At 46.2% G+C, this 24,105-nt stretch overlaps 1 protein-coding gene across 7 annotated transcripts in view; it reads left to right on the forward strand.

Annotated features, from left to right (window-relative positions):
* The window catches only part of FBLN2 (fibulin 2), a 110,981-nt gene that overhangs the window by 84,067 nt on the left and 2,809 nt on the right, over positions 1-24,105 (forward strand). For 6 of the 7 annotated variants that reach the window (XM_072934762.1, XM_072934765.1, XM_072934763.1 and 3 more), the window contains exons 5-16: positions 2,713-2,899; positions 3,713-3,919; positions 5,877-5,993; positions 6,397-6,498; positions 7,858-7,998; positions 13,233-13,367; positions 14,458-14,595; positions 14,904-15,047; positions 19,042-19,170; positions 20,081-20,206; positions 20,806-20,922; positions 21,918-22,046. In XM_072934762.1, coding sequence (XP_072790863.1) covers positions 2,713-2,899; positions 3,713-3,919; positions 5,877-5,993; positions 6,397-6,498; positions 7,858-7,998; positions 13,233-13,367; positions 14,458-14,595; positions 14,904-15,047; positions 19,042-19,170; positions 20,081-20,206; positions 20,806-20,922; positions 21,918-22,046 — 1,672 coding nt within the window. The remainder of the gene's footprint in view (positions 1-2,712; positions 2,900-3,712; positions 3,920-5,876; positions 5,994-6,396; positions 6,499-7,857; positions 7,999-13,232; positions 13,368-14,457; positions 14,596-14,903; positions 15,048-19,041; positions 19,171-20,080; positions 20,207-20,805; positions 20,923-21,917; positions 22,047-24,105) is intronic. The other variant, XM_041718766.2, reaches the window with a different exon arrangement.

Consider the following 24,105-nt stretch of genomic DNA (forward strand, 5'->3'; position numbering starts at 1 on the left):
CAGGGTTTTATCTCTAGGTTACAAACATTTGTAGGTCTTCAGGCATTTTAGATGTTTTCACCTCTTGCTTCGAGGTGAATGTGGCAGTGCTGGTTTTTCAGATCCAAGAGTTCAGGCTGTGCTAGATCAGCCTAATCTTAGGGTGCTTTAATTATTATTTACTCTTAACAGAAAAAGCACAGGCTTAGGGATTTTTCCTAGTGGATGGAGACTCCACCAGGGTAAATCCAATTATGCAGGATTCCAGCTAAGATAGTTTTGAGGCAAATGCAGAAAGCTGTGAACCAAAGAATGGTTCTCAAGGTGAGATTCTCAATTATAAGGTAAAAATAGCCATATTTGTTACTAAATCAGTTGTAGAATTCCTGGGAAATTCAAAAAGCAGCTAACAGAAGGTTGAGTCATTCGGATTTTTGCATTTTAGAAGGAATTTTTCAGGGAACAAGTTTTTCCACTGGAAAATGAGAAAGTTTTGTTCACCTGGAAAATACGTGAGGCCAAAGATGCACGGCTGATTTAATACTCTGTCATGCCTGCACATGGGATAAATTGTGAATCAAACTATGACTGAAAGAAACCAGGGTCTTCAAGGCAAATATTGATATTTTACAGTACTTCGGTAAAAACATGTATTATCTTGAACTTCTATTTTGCATATTGAAGGTGACAAATCTGAGCTAAAACAACAACAACAACAAAAAAGGCAGAAACCGGAATTTATCTTCATAAAATTTGAATTTGAGGGTTCTGGATTTGGGGAGGATGGCAAGAGGAATTTTTCCTTTTCTAGCATGTCTGCAATTCATTATTGCTATGTTGTTTTTTGTTTGTTTGTTTTTTTTTTTTTTTTGGTTTTTCTTTTTAATATTCTTTTGAAAAGATAATTTAGCCTATTTAGTGTGCAAAATAATTATCCTCTTCAAGGCCCGTAGTGTAGATTTTTCACAAATGTATTTGGGCACGTGAAGGGATTGCCTTATGGCTGTGCATATTTGCAGATGTGAGTAATGTCTGCTGTTTGTGGTGTTTGGGGATTTCTCAGATTAGGAAGCAGGGCCATAAAATGTGAGCTGCAGCCATCAGTGCTGGCTGAACATGCCAGGCTGTGCACTGAGTGTGAAGTGTTCACAAAACCCCAGTGCTGTCCTGAAAAAAGGGGCTCAGCAGAAGAGTTTTGAGCATTGAGCTGGCAGGGGATGCATCTCCCTGGAGGAGACAGGCTCTGTATTGATGGGAATGCCCACCTAGGATTTCTAATGGTGAAAAGTGATCCCTCCCCATTTCCACACTCCTTTGACACTGCCTCTCTTAGTGGCCTGCCCAGCTCAGGGATCTCTCTCCTGGGAGCTGTCTGTCCCTGAAGCTTCTGCTGCCAGCTCGAATCCTGCCCTTCATTTCCTGCATCTGGCCCCTTTTCACAGGCTGAATGTTTGAACAGGCTGGAGTCTCCTCTCTGGGTTCAGAGAGGCTCTTCCAGTGTGACTGCAAACTCTCAGTGAGTGGGTGACTATCGAAGGGGTTGCACAGGGAAAGAAACTCTGCTTTTCTGTCAGTGAAACGTTATTTACAGCTAAAATACATGAACAAATGAATAAATAATTAGGGGTGAGAGGACACCTAAATTCAAATCCACAAAGGCATCTCCAGCTCAGGTGTGACCCCTGTGGTCTCTGCAGCAGACACAGCTCCTCAGCTTCCCTTCTTGGTTAGGTATCCACTGTGCATCCACAGCATGGACTTTTTGAGTTTGGTATCATTTATCTGATGCCTTTTGTGGCCTGACTGTGCTGTAGATTTGTCTGGGGATGAGTAAAGCAGCACACAGTTTTTGCCTGCCACCTGCAGCAGAGCAAACTGCACGAGGTGGGAGATGAAGATGTCAGCAAAGCTGCTGTTTAGATACTCTGGGGAAGGAAAAAAGAGGCAAAGAGCTCATCAAAGACACTCTGGCCTCCCTCCAGCCAGTTCCAGCACAGCCAGGTACTTAAAGGCCAGAGCAGGCTTGTAGGGCTGTAGTGCAGAGAGGAGAGTCTTTACTGGCACCTGACAGGGCTGGGATGCTGCTGACCCTCATGTCTGTGCAGGCTATTCCCAGTTCCTGCCACATGGCTTCAAACTGCCCATGGATTGAGCTCTAATGCAAAGAGGTGCAGATCTGTGGTATTTTGTTTATAATTTCTGTTCATACTACACACAAGCAAGGCCTGTGAGCAAGAGCTGGGGGGAGCTGATGTGCAGCACCTCTCCTTCCTGGCATGCAGACCTGCTGAAATCACTGCCACAGCCAGACTTTGTATTTGTTGTGGCTGCAGTTGACCTGTTACTGTAGAATGGCAAAAAAAAAAAACAAACGCAAGTAAAGCTTTGATATTTAGAACTGTCCACACTCCAAATGTTTTTCCAGATGCTCCACTGCTTAGGAAAGTGCAGATCAGTTCCAGGTGTGTGTGGGCTCATCCCTGAAGCTGTGTTGAATCACTGAATAGAATTGTTGAGGTGGAAAAAGACCCCTAAGACCATCAAGTGCAACTGTAAACCCAGTACCACTGCCCTGTTCATCACTAAACCGTGTCCTCAAGTGTCACACCCATACATTTTTTAAACATGTCCAGGTGTGGGGACTCCACCGCTGCCCTGGCAGTTTGCTCAGTGCTTCCAAATGCTTGTGGCTGACATTCCAAATGCTGGTTGCTGACATTCCCTGTCTTGCAGCAATGCTGTGATTGCTGCAGCCTGGGCCTGCGCCTGAGGAGTGAGGGGAGAAGCTGCGAGTCCAACATCAACCTGGGCTACCCCTGCAGCCACGTGCTGCTGTCCTGCTGTGAAGGGGGGGATCATTTCGTCCATCCCGAGCTCAAACGGCATCCGGAGCCCGTGCCAACGGTGACCCCCAAGAAGGGTGAGTGTCCCTTGGCCACGGAGACCTGCAGCCAAGGGCTCTGCCTCACAGGGCTTTCAGCGGGGTGCTGGAGGGAGCAGAGCATCAGGGGCTCAGCTGCTTGCTTTTCAGATCTAGCACAGATTGCCTTGCTCTAAAGCAGGTTGGAGAAAGCAAAGAATGTGTGGATGTTTCTCATCCCTGAGTATACCTGAGACCCCACTGAGCGAGGAGCTTTGGCGCTGTGTGTTCAGGAAAAGCTGACGGAGAAACTCGCTTGAGGATTAATTTTAATGTCACAGAAAGCCTTGTCAGATTTGGTCAGGAATGGAAGCAGGTGGTCTTCCAGCTTTGGCTGGTGTTTAAAGGCAGGAGGAAGGACAGCCATGTCACTGCTCAGTGGCTCCCAGGCTGCTGCTAATGCTCACAGAGGAGAAGCCAACAAATTGTGATATTGGAAAGTTTCCAGAAGAACTGGATAACTTCTCCTGAAATTTGAAATTCAGCATGGAGTCAATTTCAGCTGGGGCTCAGCACAGTACTTTAGCTCTGGTGTCAGTGGGAATGGGGTTGGCAGTGATGGGAAAGGTGAGCTTGTGACCTCCTTTGTGACTGTTTCTCAATGGCTCTGTAAAATATCTGCCCCTGCAGCCCTAGGGAAGGAGGAGGTGGCCCTCCAGCACAATGGTGTTATCTCCAGGATGGGTTCATTTGCCCTTATCCTTGCAGTAACTCTTTTGGGTAGATCTGACTTCTCTTGGCATTTTTGTGCCCACCCACCCTGTTCTGTCCAGTCCCAATGGCAGAACAGCTGTCAGAGATGTTTTGCTGTAGTTTCAGAGAGGGAAGAGCACCACGAAGCCTTGTCCATCAGCAGTGAGGCTGAGCTGTCCAATAACCTGCCTGGAGATGACCTGGATGAGTGTCTGCTCTACGGGGGGGAGCTCTGCCAGCACCTGTGCATCAACACCGTGGGCTCCTACAAGTGCTCGTGTTTCCCAGAGTTCACCCTGCAGGAGGATGGCACCAGCTGCTCTCCAGGTGAGAAAAGGGACACGAAGGGCAGTATCTTTATACCTTCACTCATCAGCCAGCCTTTTCTTTAGTTTCTCTGCAGTTTCTCTGAGGTTTTTTAATGGGTGTTGATGCATGGACGTGTTCTGTAGAAATTGTAAAATGAAAAGAAAAATGGTAATTTAGGACACTCAGTTATGCCTTTTTTTGTGTTTGGTAGTATGGGATAAGGGTGGTGTTTCATATGTTCAAATCAAGAGTGTTTACACTTTTCAGAAGGGGATTTGTAAAGATTTTTAAAGAAATACCTGCTATTCTCAGAGTAATTTTGTGTTTCACAGTTAGGTTTTCTTTACATAAGTTTAGGCAAACTTAACTCAGTTCAGACAGACAGCATTGCTTCCCGAGCTTTAGTTTTTATCTAAAATCATTAACATCCTTCAGTGATAACAAATTCTAAATTTGTCTAGTGTGGTGGAAGTCTGGAAAAGTTGTTGTGTTGTAATTGTTTCGATGTGTGAAGTTTTCCAATGGCACAATTTCAGGTCAGATAACCCAGAAAGCTGAAACCTCCTATTAGTTACAAGTGCTTTCTGTTATTTAACAAGCAAAAGCAGTGTTTCCATCCAATGACAGAACTCCTTAGGCTTCTAATCCTCTGCCCAAGGCAAACAATGAGCATTCTGTATGTAATCTTCTCAGTGTGGTGCTACAGCATTTACCTCAAGAATCCATTTGACTGTTCTTGTGTCAGCTGTCTGCTCTGCTTTTATTAAAATTCTGGGAAAGGAACCTCATCCAAAAGAGGCAAAGAAAATTTCTTACTTTAGCACTGCAGAATTTGGCCAGATTGCTCACCTGGAGTGTATTTGTGGTTTTGCTTTGCTGTTCCTCTCCCAGCACTGAGGTTCTGGGTGAAACATCTTGTCATCTGAGAAGTCATGTTCCTGCAGATCTGCAGGGCTGTGGTGCTCAGGGCTGTGCCCAGGGGTGCAGAGGGGTTTGCAGAGCTCACCTGGGGAATGGGATTGTGACAGGGGCAGGGGACACTTGTGGGACCTCAGAGGTGCATGGCAGGGCCCAGGGCAGGGAGGGCTGGTGCTGCCTTTGCTGTGCCAAGCTGAAGGAGGGTCAGGGAGGGGATTGGGAACCTCAGTGGCTTTGCTTGGCTGACCCATACGTGGCACAGTGGCCTTTCAGTTCTCCTTGTCCCCGTGTGTCTGTGCCCATCCTGGGCATTCCTGGGGAAATCATTCAGGCTGTGCCCCAAGCAGGTGATTTTTGTTTGTCTCTATTCCACAGCCTGTTAGGTGTCTGTGCTGACTTCATTTTTTAAGGAAATCACTCTTCCCACACCCCAAACCTGCACTGCAGTCACCTTTGGTCATTTAAGGTTGTCACTGTATTGGGGATTGCACTTTCCTCCAGGTGACCCCTGAACTCAGTGGGGACAGGACACATCCCTCTTAAGGGACAATTTAGCCCTGTGGATTTAGGCTTCTGTTTTGATGATACTGATACTCTTATTCATGTAACAGAGTCCTTTTTTTTTTTGTGATACCTTTAACATTACTAACTGTTGAAAATATTAGTGGCAGCCAAATAGAAAACATGACAGCAGCTGTCATGTACAGAAGTAATTTCTAAGTACTCTGTGCTTGTAAAGGTGTTTGTTGTTTGTCTGTGTTGAAATAGGATGGACAGGATAAGGCCAAAGGCTAGTTTCTTTCCATCAAATACCAAATGAAAGACAGCCACTGTATTTAAAATACAGCAAATGTTTAAAAAATGAAATTAGCACTTTGTAGTTTATTCAGATATTGCAGTACTTTACAGAAGTTATTGTCAGCCATGCTCTCTGATCTGTGTCCATGATATTTGTTTCCCCTTCCAAACCATGATGGAGTGGGATGAATGGGATCACCTCTTGCTGTGAGGCTTCTGGTAGGTTTGGTGCTGTCCCTGATCCTCCCTTGCCTTGCAGATCCTGACAGAGGACAGATGACCAGGCTGGAAGCTGAAGCCACCATCCCTCCAGTAGCTTCTCCCTCCCAGCCCATCCTCGTGGTGTCCTTGCAGGAAGAGCAGGACAAGTGCAAAGGTACACTGGAGGTGTCGGCTCCAGGGGAATGTTTAGAGACAGAATAAAACTCCACTCATCCCTTCTCCAGTCTGATTTCAGTGCACAGCTTTAATCTGTTACCGTGGCACAAGGCTGAGGAATTGTCAGGGGAAACCCGAGGGAGAAATCTGAGGCTGCTCTGCTTTCAGGGTTGTTCCCCACCTGCTCCTCAGGCTGGGGTGGCAGTGCAGGAAGGAGGGGCCAGGTGTGTCTGTGTGCAGCAGGAGGGCTGGAAGCAGTGCTTAGGACTGCCTGGACAGGTTGGATCCAGGCTGATTTCCCTTGCCTGAGCTGAGATTGTGCCTGGCTGGCCTGGCAGTGTGGAACTGCAGCTGATCTGTGCTGGGGGTCCTGATGTGCTGTACAATTTTGTGTTGTGCAGATAACGGCCCCTGCAAGCACCTGTGCAACATCGTGGAAGGAGATGCTGTGTGCTCCTGCATGGCTGGGTACACACTCATGGCTGATGGGGTTTCCTGTGAAGGTGAGTGCTTTGGGCTCCCCACAGAGCCATGGTTAAATGGTCATGTACCTCACACCCCTGGGTGTTGCTCGTTTTCAGGACTGGGAATTGCAGTGCCATCAGAGAGACCATTTGGCAGAAGGAATCCCAGTTCTGCCTCACAGGTACCTCCTGAAGCACAGCGTGGCTGTTACCTGGCGAGGCGGAGGCAAGCCTGGCCTGCTGCTTTTTTCCTCTGACATTGCAGGCTTTTTTTCAGCCCTTCTGGTTTCTCTTCCCACTGAGGTTTCTTGCCAGACTCTGTGTGCACAGCTGTGGACATGCAGCACTCTGGCTGGGAACAGAAGCAGCAAGCAGGACATGGGCACTTTTGCTGTTCTGGGCACCCTCAGGGCACAGCTCTGCCCTGGCATCTGCTCTGTTTGCTTTTTGCTCCTCTTGCCTTGGAAACCTGAACTCAGGGAGGCTTCATAGCTGGGGCAGGATGTGCCATGGGAACTGGGCCAGCTCCAGGTGTTCACTTGCTGCTGGAGCTCTGGCCTGCCCAGTGATGAGCAGTGAATTCCAAAGCTGCATCCTCACCATTCACAGTACAGAAGTTTTAAATGGACATTCTTGAGTAATGACAAGGGATATATGTGCCCAGGGAGGGCTTGGGGGTCAGAAGCCATGCTCTGTGACATACCTTAATTATAAATCTCTAAGTGAGGGGGCAACAGTGAAATGCAAGCAGGAGCTCCCAGTGTTCAGAATTGCTCAGAAATGATCCACATCACTCTTAATCTTAGATCTTATTGAATAACAAATCATTTTCACGAATTTCCAGACAGTCTATGAAGAAAATGGGATTTTAATATTGCCAGATGAAATATTCACAGTAAGCACTGCTTACTCAAGTGTGGCGGAAGCTAAGTTGATTAATTAATGTCAGCATCAAAAGGGGCATTTCAAGGCAATCTTTTTCCTACAGGAAATTAAAAAATGTATATTTGTCAGTGGAAGCAGTGAGTTTAAACATTGGCAAGGGACATTTATAATCTCTGTTGAAGTCAGAATCTGATGGTGAGGGTGGTGGTGCACTGGAACAGGTTTCTTTCAAGGAGTGTGCACTGTCTCTGTGTCAATGCCTGCCTGTTTTTAAGGATATTTCTTTCTGGAATGACAAAAGTACAGAGTGTGAGCAAGGACTGGATGATCTCCGAGGGTTTATTCCAGTCCTGTTTTCAGTGTAACACTGCATGTATGGCAGCCTGGTGCTGATGTGGGAGCTCCAGCACACTTCATCTCAGCGTCCCCGGCATGAGAGAAATGTTGTTTAATTTCAGGAGCTGTTCTAATGGAGTTCTGTTTTTCCCTTTTGGCTGCCCCGTGCTGCTGTAGATTTGGATGAGTGCCTCACAGGTGCTCAGGCTTGTTCCAGCGGACAATTATGTGAGAACACACTGGGATCATTCTCCTGTGTCAGCCACAGTGGGATGTGTGCAGAGGGCTTTATTCTCAACAGGCATAGGAAATGTGTTGGTAAGACGAGAAACACACGCCGTTCCCCTCAGCATCCCAGCTCTCCATGCTCTGCAGCACCTCCCCACCATCCGTGCTCCAGGCCCCTGCTCATCCCTGCATCTGACATCTCAGAGCCACTCGGCACAAACACGTGTGCACCATTTGCTCAGCCCTTCACCTCATGAGTTGTGTGCTGTTTGGTTTTTCCCCAGCCATCTCAGGGTGCGGATAACCTTGAGCAGGAGCCCCGAGCCCACAGGTGTGGTGAGCACAGCAGCTCTGGTGGCTGCAGACTGAGCTCAGGGATCAGAGCAGCTCATCTCTCTGTACAGTTCAATATTACTAAGTTTTAGACACCACCAAACAATAAAACTTCACAAATACAGCTCAAGAATTTGCGTGAGTCCGGGCATTGGAAAAGATCCATTCCAAAGGGAGGGAATTTTAAAATTCACGTGAGTCCTTTGTTGATTCTGGCATAAATTTCTTAGTGTAAAAGTCAAGGATGCATCATAATTCTGCTGGATCGCCCCTGCTGTTTGACTTCATGTAAGAAACCGATCAATTTTTACAAGTGTATTTATGAGGATTTAGTTTGCTTCCAGCAGCCAGGACCTCAGCTTATATTAAATAATTTCTGTTTTGGATACTTTTCTAAAGGCTGGGTTAGGAGGCAGCAGCAGTGTTGCCTGGAAAATGGAGTACCTGAAGACCACCAGTCATCCATGAAAGCATCATTGCCCGTGACTGTAATGTACTGTGTGAATGCAGTGCTCTCTTCCACCCCTGTCCTCCTCCCTACATTTATAACACTGATTTTCTGACCACCACAGCATCAGTTTTGTTCCTGTCTTTAAAGCTCTAAAATCCTATTTGGTTAATGAGCACCGTGTGGCATTTGGGCATGGGCAGGAACACTTCTGCAGTGTCAGCATCCAGAGAAGAACTGTGATTTATCACCTTTTGGGTGTTCCTTAAATTGTTGACACTGGATTTTTATTTTTAGTTGTTATTATTATTGATTTTTAAATCAGAGGTACAGGTACAAATGGGAAACGAATGAAATGATTTGGTTTAAATAAAATGGCTGAGAGAGCAGCACTGGAAGGAAGGAGGCCTTTATGAGACAGCTCAGCCTGAGCTGAAGCTGGTGCTGGAGGTGCCCAGGGTGTGCCCAGAGCCTGCTGCAGGCACCCCACTCCTGCCTGGGAGCCTGGCAGCTCCAGGAATGGGCCCTTCCTCCAGCTCTGCTCCTGACTCTTGCCACTGAAGCCCCTGCTGTTTTCCCTGGACTGTGCAAGAAGGATGGATCTGTCCTTTTTCACCTCTTCCAGGAGTGTTCTGAAACCAAGCCAGTGCCTGTGTGCTGCAGCTTTGGCAGGAGCTGCTGTGGCAGGTGCCAAGTGCTTCCTTTGACTCAGGTTCTCCCTCTGCCCCATGATATTAGAACAGTTTTATTATGGCTGATATCACATAAACCTCAGGCACTGCTCATGACAGCAAAGACACAAATCCCATTCGTGAAGCCCTTCTTGCTCCCTGAACACCAGACTTCTGTGTTCCTCTAATGCAGGACAGTTTTTACAGGTATCCTTTTATATAACCTAAAAAACCTGGGGAATGCTCTTCCTTTTTTTTTTGTGTGCTCTCTCCTCCCATCCAGCTCTGCTCCGTGCGTGGTGCCACCAGAACATTTACCATGTTTAACATTTTTTCCTACTTTTGTAGTCCAAGGGGAAAGCCACAGGCATACACTGTGGTTTGTGTTTTGCTGTCTGCCTCATTCTCCTTTTCCAGCCTAACAGCTTCTGTTCTTCACCTTGAGCTGTCTCAAACACCAGGAGAAAACCTTTGGTAATCAGTTTGCAAATTCTTGTTGGTTTAACAGTGTTCCTCTTTGCATGTTTTAGGGACAGGAGGAACAATCTTTGCACAAGCACAAAGCAGCTGATAATCTTTGATCTGTGTAGTTTCCTTTGGTCAGAGGTGGGGGATTATAACACCAGGTGCATTCAGGAGCTGACACCCAGGATTCCCAAAAGCCAGCCATGCATAGAGGAGTCCCCAGCTGTTTAAACAGCTGTCACACAGCCCCTCTGTGTGTCTTTGGGAGCAGACACTGAAATGCCTTTGGGCTGGAAGCTCCATGTTCTCCAGAGATAAGAGCCAGGCTGTGTGTTGCTTTTCTGGTGACTTCCAGGCAAAGTCATACCCACCACCCACTGCACACTGACAGCTCTGTTCCTGTCTTTGCTACTCCCACCTCAGTTCCCTCCTGACAGGGAGCAGGACATGGTCTCTTTATTCCTGGACCCACAGGGTGGGTGGTTGCAAAATAACAAAGTGCCTGCATTGCACAGATGTATCCCATAAAACAAACAGAGCTGGGGCGATTTGAAGAGGAAAAAATAATGAGAAACTGCAGATGCAGCACAAGAAAAGTCTGCATTTCACTTTTTTAATGGAAGGTGCATCAAAATGAGTTTTTGATGTCAAAGTGCATATTGAAATAAATAGCAGTACGTAAAATGTTGATGGCAGAAATGCCAGCTCTTGGGTGCAGCAGATGTGCTCAGGGATCGTGCGTGTGTCGCTGTTTCCAGGAACAGTTCTGCAGAAAAAAAAAAGAGTTACTACATGATTACATTTCATTCTGTTTTGCTGACATAAAGTGAGGAATGTTGCTGCCACACACAGACTGAGTAAATTCCTCAAAAATTAACTGTGTGACTTGTTTTCAATATAGTACTGAGTTGTTTTGCCTCTTTTCCCTGTTTTTTAAAGAAAATATCATCTTACCCTCCCTCACAGCCTTAATTGGGTTGGATGAATACCACAATTGGTCCAGAAGGCATTAACTGTGTTTGAGACTGAAAACATGACTCCTGTTATTCCTAGTGCTCTGTCAAGCGTCTTGCTGACTTGTGGAGTTGGCTTCCAGGACTGGGGAGAGACAGGCCATGGGCACTCTGGATTCTAGGGTAAATGTAGGAATTTGTTTAGAAAAATGAACAAAACTGGGCATGTTTGCATGATAAACTGACATGGGGACTGTGGTGGGCTGGCAGCTGGCCTGACACAGCCAGAGTTTCCTGCCCTGGCTCTGGACAGGCAGAGCAGAGCTTTGCTTGGCCATGGCTCAGGGTTTAAGCCTTGCAGCTCAGCCCAGCTCACAGTCAGCCTGTAGAGCTTGTCAGTGACTCGTGCACAAAACTTCCATTGAAAGCAAGAATTCTGCATTGTAATCTGCCAGTTTCCATCATTTTAATTTTCTCAAATGTCTTCCAGCCAGTTCTGCATATTTTTTCAAGCACTTAAGAATTTAAAAAATTGAATCAAAAATATAGACAAAACATGAAATCGTATTATGTTTTTTCCTTCTGTGAAATCACCACCTTTTTTAATGCCTGTTACTTAATATTCCACCTGCTGATCAAGTGGAAGCTCTCCTACCCTCTTGGCTTCATATGTCAGACAAACATACTTTCTCTTTTGACATCATGCTGGACTGACTCAAGCTCATGAGCTGCAGTGTGATGCTGTCAGTTTGTTTATGTTTGTGGTTTGCAAAAACAGACACTCTCAGATCTGTAGTATTGCCAGCAGAAAGTCTTGCGGTGCTTTGGGTGCTGTTAAATGCCTGTCCATTGCTGGTTTTCTCTAAAATAAATTTTTAAAAAATCAAAATCATTAAAGAACTACATCTAAGTAGGTGAGAGAGATCTACTACAGCACCTTGTATTCATCTCCCAGCGTGTGAGGGAGGTTTTGCCACCCGCACAAGATCACTTGTGAAAATACTCTTACTCTGCTTCACTTATGATAATACTAGTTAATAGAAACTGGGCAAGCACACAGGCATTAGGGAGACATAACCCTGTAGGAACTTTGGGGCAGGCAAGGACCTGCCCCTCAGTGGAGGAGCTCAAAATTTGTGTGAGACAGGTAGAAAGAGATCCAGGTGATGGCCAGGACCTTGCTGTGGATTAACCAACTGCTTTGGAAAGCAAGCCTGGAGCATGTGGAGAGTGGCAATGGCAAACAGAGAGAAAAAAAAAACAAACCAGGAAAATAGGAATAAATGAGAAGTGGAATGTAACCAAGTTAATGCAGGTCTTGCAAAACTCTGTGCATCACCAGTTATCGGAACCCACCAAGAGCTGAAGGTTTTTGGTGCTTCTCCTCATTTCTTTGCTAGAAAACCAGCTGTCACATTTTTAAATACAAAAATCTTTTCGAATGGCTTTTCCTGTTCTCGTGCTCCACAGGGGAAGTAATATATCTGATTTACTTACCTGAGAAGGAGGTTCTACAGCCAAAATGAAAATCTGATTTAAACAATACTTGCTTTATTGTGTAGTATGAAAACAGCTTCATGCACAGAGCAGCCAGAGGACTAGTAATGGTTCTGGTCACATTTGGCTTTTGTTAGTTCTAGCAAATCTTAGCTTTATATGGAAATGGGAATGTGTGAGGTTTTGTGGCGGTTGGCAAGGAAATTTTTCTTCCCAGTCTCTGCCCCTTTTTGTTGCTTCTCAGTATTTGCTCATCATGCTATTCCAGCTTTCATTATTAACATAAGCAAAACCTGAATTTCAGATTATTTCATCGAAGCCTATCAAAACGTGTAATTTTCAAGGTGTTTCATATTCCTTCCCTAATTGTCCCATGCTCTGCAATCTTGTGTTCAAGTGATTTCTTAAAAAGAACTTTTTCACTACTCCACTTGCTGAAATCAGATCTCTTTAAAGATAAAAAAAAAAACCAAAAAAAACCAAACAGATTTACAAACTTGATTGAGCTGTCTCCATGAGTTTCTGCATATCCAGTCCCAGTGATGTATTCCTTAGGGACTAGGTGCCAGCATGATCCAGCTCAGCAGGGAGTGGAGGTCTGGTGAGAAGCAACGGGAATTAATCCCTTTCTCATTCCCTTGTCCAGGAGTTCCCATGCCTTCACCACCTCATCAGTCCTCTGCCTTTCCTCAGTTCTGTCCATCCCTGTCCCCAGTGCCTGCACCATCCCCTTGGTGTTTGGGAAGAGGGGAGGAGGAGGAAATCCCCCTGTGACTTGTGTCTCCAGTCACTCTGTGCTAACTAAAGACCCTGGACTAAAAACATCTTCCATCAGAGCACTGTAACAAAGCCTGTGTTGAGTGCCCTTCATTTGAGCTTTCTGCTCCTTCCAGAAGAGCAGGAAGAGGGAGATGCCTTGGCACCCTGTGGCACTGATTTGTTCCCTCTTTCTCACAGACATCAACGAGTGTGTGACAGAGAGACACACCTGCCAGAGGAGAGAGCACTGTGTCAACACCATGGGCTCCTTCCGCTGCCTGCAGGAGCTGAGCTGCCAGCCTGGCCACGAGCTGAAGGATGGCGAGTGTGTGGGTAAGGAAAGTGCTCTCAGCTCTCACACAGAGGGGAGGGAAGGGATTGCAGAGCATCCTGGTGTCGCTGCTCTGTGATACCAGAGCTGCAGCTCATCATGGAAGTGTTGGGCTTTGCAGGATCCTCCTGCACGTTCACTCATTTGAAATGGTTTCCAGGGATAACTATAAATTACTCAGAACATGGATGAAACCTTCTGAATTAGGATTTGACATCTCCCTGATGGAAGAACCCCTGTACCTCCTCCGCCTGGCTCAGCTGATGCTGTTTGCTGGCGATTCCAGCAAAAATTCCCAGCCTGAATGGATCACAAGGCTGACAGCCCCATCCTTCCTGTGTTCAGAATCCTTGTCAGCAGTTACTTACATTTTACATTTATATGTAACCATTTGGAATGGGTTAAGAAGTTATTCTTCATCCTCCCTGTTAGTGTCTAAGAAAGAAGGGAACATCAGTGCTCATACCAGCACAGGAGTGTGCAAAGACACACGTGCCCTGCTTTCAGGGCAAAACTCACTGTTATTTACACCTACAAGTTTTGCAGTTTCCTGACAGCTGCAATAAGAGATGCCTAAGGAAAGAGCTTAGCTTTTGACATAGGACATAAAGTTATAAAATAGAAATTATCAGAAATCTCCCTTTATAATCAGCTGTCATAAATAAAGCTTGGTTTACTTGAAGAGGCTGTTTTGTGAATGTCTTGTTCGGTTGTCTGATTCTAGAGTATTTCTAACATTTATTACTAATCTAATTTACTCTCTAGTCTTGAATTAGATTATAGAGGATTATAATATTTACAAACTGTTTTACAGTAGCCTGTAAAAAACTGCAGATATTTTGGTATTTGTGGGTTGCAAGAGCTGCTGTGAATGAGGCGGTAGGGACCTGAATTAAATTTGCTGCAGAACCTGACAAATCCTGAAGTGATGTCCAAGAGCACACACACTTAACACTCAGATTTCCCACTGGTAACACGTGTCTGTTGAAATAATACCTCCCTAATTTCCTTTCTGGAGGTTAGCTGGCCATGAAGGCCACTGAAAGGTAGAGCTGAACTCACCCCAGTGTGGTGTTTTGGTGTGCTGGACAGATATCGATGAGTGCGAGAGAGGAACTCACAGCTGCAAGGTGAACTTTGTTTGTCAGAACACAGAGGGCTCCTTCTACTGCGAGTCAAAGCAGCGCTGCATGGATGGGTTCCTGCAAGACCCGGAGGGCAACTGTGTGGGTGAGTGTGAGCAGCAGAGTCTGTGTGCTGTGCTGCAGCTCCTGGGCCTCTCAGGAGCTGTGCATTGACCCCTTGGATATGGAGCTGTCTGCAAACCCTGCTGTGAGCTTAATGTCAACATTGCTGTCTATTTAAAAATGCAAACACTTGTATGTTGAATTTGGAACTATCCCCCCAGCAGACCTGCATCAGCCTTATCTTTGTAGCAGAAGAAATTGAAGTGAAGGAAAAAAAGTGACAGTTTGGAAGAAAGCAGACCAGAAGGGTTAAATAGCATCTCTCAGTGCTCTATTCATGTTCTTCACCAGATATCAATGAATGCACGTCTCTCCCTGAGCCCTGTAAGCCAGGATTCAACTGCATCAACACCGTGGGGTCCTACACATGCCAGAGGAACATGCTGAGCTGCAGCAGAGGGTACCACTCCAACGAGGAGGGCACGCGCTGCGTCGGTGAGGGCACCCTGGGGCTGGGGGGGGCTTTCCCAGGGGAAAAATCTGTTTCACTTCTAAAGAGATGTTTGGAGTTACTTCCAGATTCCTAAATGTGTTTGAGGAATGGGAATTTGCTGTCCCTACAGCTCTGGGATTTGTTTGAGCTGCAGGATCCTGATGTCTCATTGCTCCATGGAGTTTCTCTTGGTATGCTCAGCAACTGGTTTTGGCTGCAGATGGGATTCACTAGCTTCCACTCTGAAGAGAGTGTGTTTTTGTTGCTTTTTAAACTCATCCTGTCAGTCAAGACCACAATGCCTTGGTGGTTTTTGTAGTACCTCCTTGAAAGTGAAGTGATCTGCAGCAAATGGGGAATGCTGGGTTTGGGGGCTCACAAGAGTAGTACCAAGTGGATGTTCTTTGTAGGGATGTTCTTTCATGGTGTTCCCCATTACATCCACTTGTGAGGGTGTTTAGGATAGATTCTCACTGTGTGAAAAGAATTTTGAGGAGAATGAGTATATGAAATATTCATATAGGCTGGCATGAAGCTTGATCCTGATTTGTATTTGTTCCAGTGTATTTAGGGAGTTACTGACTCATAATAGCAGATTTCAGTGCTTGTTAGCATTTGTTTGTAAATGAGCACACGAGGCACCAAGGGCTGGGAAGCTCAGTCCCTGGTGCCCAAGGCAAGGCTGGCTGGGTGTTCTCCAATTCCTCGTGTTCCAAGTTACGTAAGATAGAAAATCCTAAAATGACAGTGGGGGAAAGAAAAAAAAAAAGTCAAAGCAGAAGCTTGCTTAGTGGTGATACCCCAGTGATTTTTACCTACCTACCCTTGGAATAAAGGAAGGATGACAGATTAACAAAATGTGCTTTGCAGTGCTGCAGGTGGGTGAGAACCATGTTGAGAGCCATTAATTTGGTCATGGTTAGCAGCTTGTAGTGCACACCAGTGGTACAGCTAGACCCCATTTCCACAGATATTTTTGTATTCACCTTTTTGCTCTTCATTATCCTCTACTTCCCCTCATGGTTTTACTCCCTGGACTGTCCAGACCACACGTGGCCAGTGGAAAGGTGGAGAAGATTTGGAAGTAGCAGATTTGGAAGGAACAGTTCATGTATACAACTGAGGAAATTGAGAAGCTTCCAAATACTGTGTTTTGTAAGTTCAGGGCAAAGCAGTGCTTCTTTGTTGTACAGTTACAGCCTGGGATATTCCAGTTCTTAAAAAAGAAGCTCCGAAAGTCCTGCCCCTCTCAGTTCTGTGCAGACACAGTTCTGCAGCTGCTTTTGGTCAGTCCTTTCTCAGGCAGGCCATCTGGACTGGGTGTGGTTGCACCACCTGGTGTGTGGTTACCCTGATGTTTTTAGGGCAACCACCATGCCAGAGTCTCCCTAAATGGCACTTTTCCCGCAAGGCAGCAGTCAGCCCTGAGCAGCACAGCCATCCTGGCTGCAGTGCCAGCAGCCTTTGCCCTGCATGCCCTGCAAGTTGAGGGCAGGGGTGCAGTCCCCATCCCTGGGTGTGGCCAAAAAACGTGTGGATGTGGCACTTGGGGACATGGCTTAGTAGTGAACATGGTGGGGCTGGATCAACTTGGTGATCTTGGAGGCCTTTTTCAGCCTTAATGATTCTGTGATTCTGTAATAGCTGGGGCAAGTTATGTTCCTAAATTTCAAATTGATGGTACAGAAAGAATCCAGCTTTTCTTCCCAGCTATTCCTACAAAAAAAAAAGCGACTGTGTGTAAATCCAGGAGAGAGGAGGAAATTGCCATTAATCCTCCAGCATCTCTGCTCTAGAGCACAGTGAGATAATACAACGCACTGTGATTCCTGATGGCCTTCAGTCTCTGCTTTACACTACTCACAAGGCTCTTCAGGAGCAGGCATAAGGAGGCTTCTCTAGCTTGATTTAGGGAAAACATAATTGATGTCAATTGGTGATTTCTCTGTCTTTCCTGTGTGCACTCTGTTCCTACTGCTGGTCTGTGTTGTTTGGTATTTTTTGAATGGCTTTTTTTAAGTAGGTAGAGAGCACAGAGAAGAAAGAAGAAAAGCATATGGTTCTAATTTCCTCCTCTGTGATAAAGACTAGTGTCTGTGAGGCATTACAATAGCTAATTAGATCCCTGAATCAGATTTATTCATTTCACAGTAGTAAAAACATCATCTGCACATGTTTCTTCAAGAACAACACTTGTAGGGTCATCTCCTCGGTTTAGAGAATTCATCTGTCTTTAAAATGTTCAGATTTTCTGATTTAGCAAATGAGTTATTAAAATTTGCCTCTTAGATTTAGCTGAAAACTGCTCTAAGTGTGAAATATGGCAGAGTTCTGATGGTGTAATGCTCTAGAACTAATTAAAGTCTGAATGCAATTGAATACAGAACTAGCAAAATGATTGCACACACTAATTCATTTCAAATGAAGCTGCTACTTTACAAATTGTTATATGCATAAGAGACTTTCTTGTTTTTGCTGCCACCTCTGATTAAAAGAAAATGAGGACTCTGTTCCAGCAGAAATCTCAGTTTCAGTCAGGAGTTCCTGCATGGTGAGGGCATTCCCTGCCACCCCTGACCCCGGTGCCAGCAGGGACTGTGTGGGTGCTGCCTCTTCAGGGCTGTTGTTTGATGGAGTACTGCCCAGGAGCCCTCTGAAATGATTCAGTGCTCAAATTTATGGCTTCAAACAGCCCAGTATGGTGAATTTTCAGCCTTGGAGATCCATCCTGATGATTATTACATATGGGCTTAGAAGCTCTCTGTGATCTCCTCGCTCGGCTCAGCCGAGAGGAGCTGGCTGATAAATGAGGAATGGGAAAGGTGGAAGAGCCTAGAAGATACAAACTGTAATAACCAAAATAAGAAAACGTGGCACAGGGTACAGAGGCTAGATTCCAAAGACCTCTTGGAGGGGCAGGTATTGGGGCACAAGGTCCAGTCACAAAGGTGAACTCAGAACATGACCTTGTATGAGCTGGGCATGGAGCCAGCTGGAAACAAGAACTGGAAACCTGACCAAATAGAGGATAGTCCTGTTAGCATACTGCTAATTCCCATGGCCCCACTCTTCCCACCGGAGCTGGTCAGGTGCTCCCTGCCTCAGTACCCTGCCTGCCATGGTTTGTGGCCAAAGCCCTCTGCAAATGCATCTGAAGCAGGAGTCGCAGTTGGACGAGATTCCACAATTACATGAGCAGGGATTTGGGTTGTAAAAGTAGTTGAAGATGTGAACAATAGGAAAAAAGCAGGATCTGTTTGCTTAGGAAGTGGCAGAGCTTGGAATACTTGAAGAAATGTACCATTGTGAGGGTTAATCAGACTTTTTGATGCTTCTTGTCGCAGATGGTAAGAGGGATTTGTTAGATGCTGATGAGCTATTTAGTCATGTTGCAAGTCTTGTAAATCAGCCTGTATTGAAAACTCTCATATTCCTCCAAGGATGTTTGAATGAGATTGGAAATGATGTGTGTGAGTGGAGAAGCACATAATTTGTCGGTATTGGATTTTGGATGAGAGGCCTTGGGGAATATCAAAATGGGAGCTGATTGAGAAAAGAAAAAAAAATCAACATTAGGAAAGAGCAAAAGGTAGACAGCAGGAACAGACTGAGAGGGCAGTTGGAGATGAAAATAGCTGTTGTTTTAATTGAAGGAGCAGAATTTCTGGCTGGTTCTTGTTTTGCTTTAAATGGCTTGGTGTGACTCACAGAATGGCAGAACATCAGAATGGGGCATTTAAATGTAATGGCTTGATCAGAATCAAAGTGTGTTTACACTGAAATGCAGAATATACTGGGAGAGCCCCATTGCAAGTCCAGTTACCATTTTCACTTTGAAGGTAAGGCTCTGCTTTTCCCAAGTTTGACTCAACTGCCTCTGAGAAGAGCACAGAGGGAGAACCTGGTGGTATTTCTCCTGTCCAGTTTCTAATCCTGCTATTAAAAGGACCTTTTAAGCAAACTGTACTGACGCTGATGCCCTGTCTGGCTCTGCAGATGTGGACGAGTGCCAGACTGGAGTGCACCGCTGTGGAGAGGGGCAGCTGTGCCACAACCTGCCCGGGGGCTATCGCTGTGACTGCAAGATGGGCTACCAGTACGACTCCTTCAGCCGCAGCTGCATCGGTATGTGGGGCACGGAGGGGCTGGCAGCTGACCCTGACTGAGTCCTGGGCCCCGAGGCAGTGCTCAGCACCCCTGCAGTCTGAGCTGTGCAGTGCTCAGCACCACTGCAGTCTGAGTTGTGCAGTGCTCAGCACCCCTGCAGTCTGAGTTGTTCAGCGCTCAGCACCACTGCAGTCTGAGTTGTGCAGTGCTCAGCACCACTGCAGTCCGAGTTGTGCAGCGCTCAGCACCACTGCAGTCTGAGCTGTGCAGCACTCAGCATCCCTGCAGTCTGAGCTGTGCAGCGCTCAGCACCACTGCAGTCTGAGCTGTGCAGCGCTCAGCACCACTGCAGTCTGAGCTGTGCAGCGCTCAGCACCACTGCAGTCTGAGCTGTGCAGTGCTCAGCACCACTGCAGTCTGAGTTGTGCAGTGCTCAGCACCACTGCAGTCTGAGTTGTGCAGTGCTCAGCACCACTGCAGTCTGAGCTGTGCAGTGCTCAGCACCACTGCAGTACGAATTGTGCACTGCAGTGCCCCAGAAGAGGTGGCATCACCTCCAGAGCTGGGCTGTGCAGCACATCCAGGGCTCTGTCACTCCAGGCTGGGATTTGGGACCAGGCGCCCTTGCCTTGCCTTAACTGCAGGTTATCACTTAAACCATCTGCAGAGTGCTTCCCTGTGGGTTATGCTTCTGCTGCTGTGGGAATTTGTCTGTCTGAAGGTTCCACCACTGCCCTTCCAAGAGCCATGACACACACTCTGGTCCCTCCCGTGCAGTAATTAGAGCTCGGAGTCACACAGCCTCAAACCCGAGCTTGCAGCGCTTCATGCTCTGCAAATCAATCTCTGACACTTTTAAAAATACCGTCCTGCACCCTGGTTGCTCGTGTCCCTCAGCTGATTGTGCATTTGCTTGTTGTGCTGGCAGACATCAACGAGTGCTGGAACTACCCCGGGCGCCTGTGCCAGCACACGTGTGAGAACACCCCCGGCTCCTACCACTGCACCTGCTCCTCCGGCTTCCGCCTCTCCTACGACGGCAAGCACTGCGAAGGTACCAGGCTTCTCCTCCGTGAGGAAGGAACTGCTCTGGGGATTAGGAGACTTAGGAGAAGGCCTTGAGGTGAAATATAAAGGCAGTGACCTTTGTGTGCTCAAATTTGCAAACAGTCAAACGCTGGAATTGTCAGATGAGCGTCAAGAAGTTTCTCCTCTTATCTTCCTTTGTCCATGTGCTCTTTGCTTTCCTTTCAGATGACACGAGAACAGAACAAAGTTAAAATGGGAAACCATTCAAATTTTGATAAAGATGAAACCTGTTAGTGACAAAACTTATAAAAAACTAGTTTGAATTGAATGGAAAATTTTTCAGGTCTTCATGATTTTTTTATTTTAGTGAACTGAAACCTATGAAGTCTGAAACACATGTCTCCGTGTGTGTGTTTCCATTGGCATATGGAGAAATAAAATTCAGGTGCAACAGACATGCTCCAGCTCCTTGGCATTCTGCCCACATAGCAGAAAAAATAGGGACAAATTAGTCCTTCCTTAGTCACTGTGACTGGAAGGTAAAGTTTTTTGGGGGCAGGAAACAGTGGAAGACACTGTTTTGAAGCACTGTGGCCATCTCTGTGGGTTTGTTTTTGGATGCAGATGTGAACGAATGTGATAACAGTCCCTGCAGCCAGGAGTGTGCCAATGTCTATGGTTCCTACCAGTGCTACTGCAGGCAAGGCTTCCAGCTGGCAGAAGATGGACATTCCTGTAAAGGTAAGGTCAGGCTGCCTCACCAGTTCAGGGGTGCGTGTTTATTCTCTGGAGCAGGAAGAGCTCCCTGACCCTCTGCAGCCCCTGATGCTGCAGGTGATACCTGAGGATGGTTGTGCACTACAGCTGCCACAGAGGCTGCAAAAGGTCACTCTGCTCCTGCACAGTGCAGTTCAGTGGGTGGAGCACACCTGTGGGACTGCACAGCCAGGGAGGTTGTTTTAATGGTTTCATGGGGCCAGAGGTCATGACTGAAGAAATCAGGTGGGAAGATGTTCCTGTATTGCATCAATGAACACTTGCACTTCTGAGTGAATATTTGCTCTGATTGCTGCTCGTGGTGAATGAGGAGCAGAGTGATCAGAATGAAGAAAGGAAGGGTTTTACCTCTTTAGCTGAAGTTACCAGCACTGACCACTGGAGAGCCTATATTTAAGGAATGGTGAAGAAGCCAGCACCCTTCATAGCACAGGGAAGCCTGGCAAGAAATCCTAGAAAAATTAATTGCTGAAAGGGTAGTGAGGCCCTGGCACAGGTTGCCCAGAGAGATTTCCCATCCCTGGACTGTTCAAAGCCAGGTTCAGCCTGGTCTTATAGAGGATATCCATCTGCCCATGGCACGGGGTGGAATGAGCATTAAGCTCCCTTCCAGCCTAAACCAGTCTGTGATTCTATGATTCTCTCAATTACAGAGGCACCAGAGAGAGAGAGTGCTTCAAACTCAGATGTGTCCCACCCTCATTATTTCTCCCCATGAGTGTGTGCTACTTGCAGTCAGTATTTCTGGGAGCAGGCTGGTGTTCAGCATTTCAGAAAGCACCAGAGCAATGCCAGACCTCCGTGGTTGTGCTCACGTTTAGCAATATATTATAAATAAATGTGTCAGTTGAGAGTTTCCTGGTGTCCTGCAGCCTGTTTTTGCAGATCTGTCTTTTGTTTTAGTTTGTTTTGTTTTGTTTGTTGTGTTTGCTGGGGGTGTGACTGTGCTCTTTGCGCAGATATTGATGAGTGCACGCAGAGCGCCGGCATCCTCTGCACCTTCCGCTGTGTCAACGTCCCTGGCAGCTACCAGTGCGCCTGTCCTGAGCAGGGCTACACCATGGCAGCCAACGGCAGGACCTGCAGAGGTAACAGCAGCTCAGGATTGCCTCATCCAACTCTTGAAAGAGCTCAGCCATTACAGTTGCTCAGTCAAGTCTCCATGTTTTGTATCAGTCACTGTTCAGAAGTCAGTCTTCGACAAAGTTGCCAAATATTGGTATCTGCAAAGTCAGTTTTCTTGTGCTAGAAGAAAGTGCTATGGCAACTCATCTGTCAGTGTGAGCTAATTGCTTCAATGAATTCCCAAGGAGCCCACTTTGTCCTTCAAACTGAGGCACTTGCTGACTCATGTGAGCTGTGTGTGCACCTTGGCACAGTACTCGATGGTTCAGGGTTTTAGAGGTGCCAGATGTAGAAATCTGTGGCTTCTTTATGAGTTACAGTTTTCTGTTCCAGAAAACTGGGAGATTAAATGCTGGTGCTGTAACTGGGACTTGGGTCATCCAGCAGTGTCACCTAAGCTTAATTGTGCTGGCATGAATAAATATTAGTGAAATGACAAATACTCTCCTGTCACACACCCCTTTTCCTCAGAATCGTGGAGATGTCTTCTGGGAGTCTGGTGGTTTTCATCTGGTACGCAGCTGTGTGGTTTTGAGCTGAACCCCACCTTCCAAAGGATGCACTGCCTGTGTAACCTGATGGAGGGTCTGATTACCTTTAGTCCTCTGCACATTCCTGCAGTCCTTACACCAACTGCCAGGCATTTCCTGCCCTGGATCTTTCAGGAACCCTTCATGTAATTAAGGATTTGGTTATGTATCTCCTGTGCTTGAATTCTGAGTGCTAATGGCAGTGAATTTTCTCCATGTAAATCCTGAGCAATGTGAGCATACTGTGGAACAGTGAAGCAGATGAAATGACAATTAAAATCCTTTAGAAACATTTTAAAATATTTTCAAATATGTTTTTAAGTATGATTGTAGTAATATCCACATGCAGTTAAATTCTTACATAAAGTTCACGTTTAGAAAACTGCAGTTCCACTGGATACATCCCCTTTTTTGGAGCTCTGCAGGTCTGTAGGTACAAGTCTGGGCAGATACCAAGGTGTGTCTGAAAATGTGGTCAAAGGAAGGCTGGGTTGGTGTTGGCTCTCTGTGCAGGGAGAGTATGTTGGTTTCCCCCAGCTAAAGATCTGGCTCCAGCTGGTCATCATCTGGCCAGTTGTGAGGAGTTAGTGGTGGAATATTCCTCATACCCTATTTCTAAAGATGAGTTGTATCTCATGGAGTAGTGGCTCAACATACGGATCTTTTTTGCAGAAACTAGCTGTGGTATTTTCCAGCGCAGCCAAAGGGGTGCAGGGAACGCTTTCATGACAATGATTGCAATATGGAAGAAATTTTCTTTTCACCTACGGGCACTGCTGAGAACCAGCAAGGGATTTACTTGACTTTGATTCTCTCCTATTTCCTATTTCCTATTGTATACTTTTCTTTGCAAGACTTTTAAACCAACTGGTTCAGTGTGTGAGATCAGTTCTCATCCCAGGGGAATGGAGGGAGTGGAAGGCTGTGATTTCCCTCTAAGTCTCTGCTCTGTGACAATTGGCAGAGCTGCAGGGCCCTACGCAGTCCACATGCCTTGTCTGTTAGAATTTATTTCATTTTAAAGCCTCTGTGCATTGTCTAGACGGTTGGGAGTACGCAATGTGACTGTGAGGGCTCTGCCAATGCTTCCTGCTCAGGCTGGATCCTTCTCACTGCATCTGGTTTTCAGCATTGTCAGGCCCATGGCTTGGGCTTCTGGGTATGTGTTATTTAGGTAACCACGTTGTTCTCTGGGCCATAAAGTGCCTTTGAGCTTTAAGCACTCTTTATTGTCTTCTGTAATGATGTCTTATTATGGGGAGATCCTTGTGTTTAGGTTTTCTAAACTGTGTGCCTTGAAGGGTTGTTCTCAGTTCCCATGTGCCGTATCTCCTGGATCCTGTAGACAGCAGTGACCACTTCGCATTTAGTTGCTTTAAGTCCAGATTTATTTTAGTTGCTCTGCTTTAATCCAGAACTACTTTCATGCACAGACACATTCTTTTGGCACAGCCCAGCTTTCTCCAGTCTCAAAAAGTCAGTGAGAGGGTCC

Source organism: Taeniopygia guttata, chromosome 12 (assembly GCF_048771995.1).
Source record: "Taeniopygia guttata chromosome 12, bTaeGut7.mat, whole genome shotgun sequence".
NCBI lineage: Eukaryota > Metazoa > Chordata > Aves > Passeriformes > Estrildidae > Taeniopygia > Taeniopygia guttata.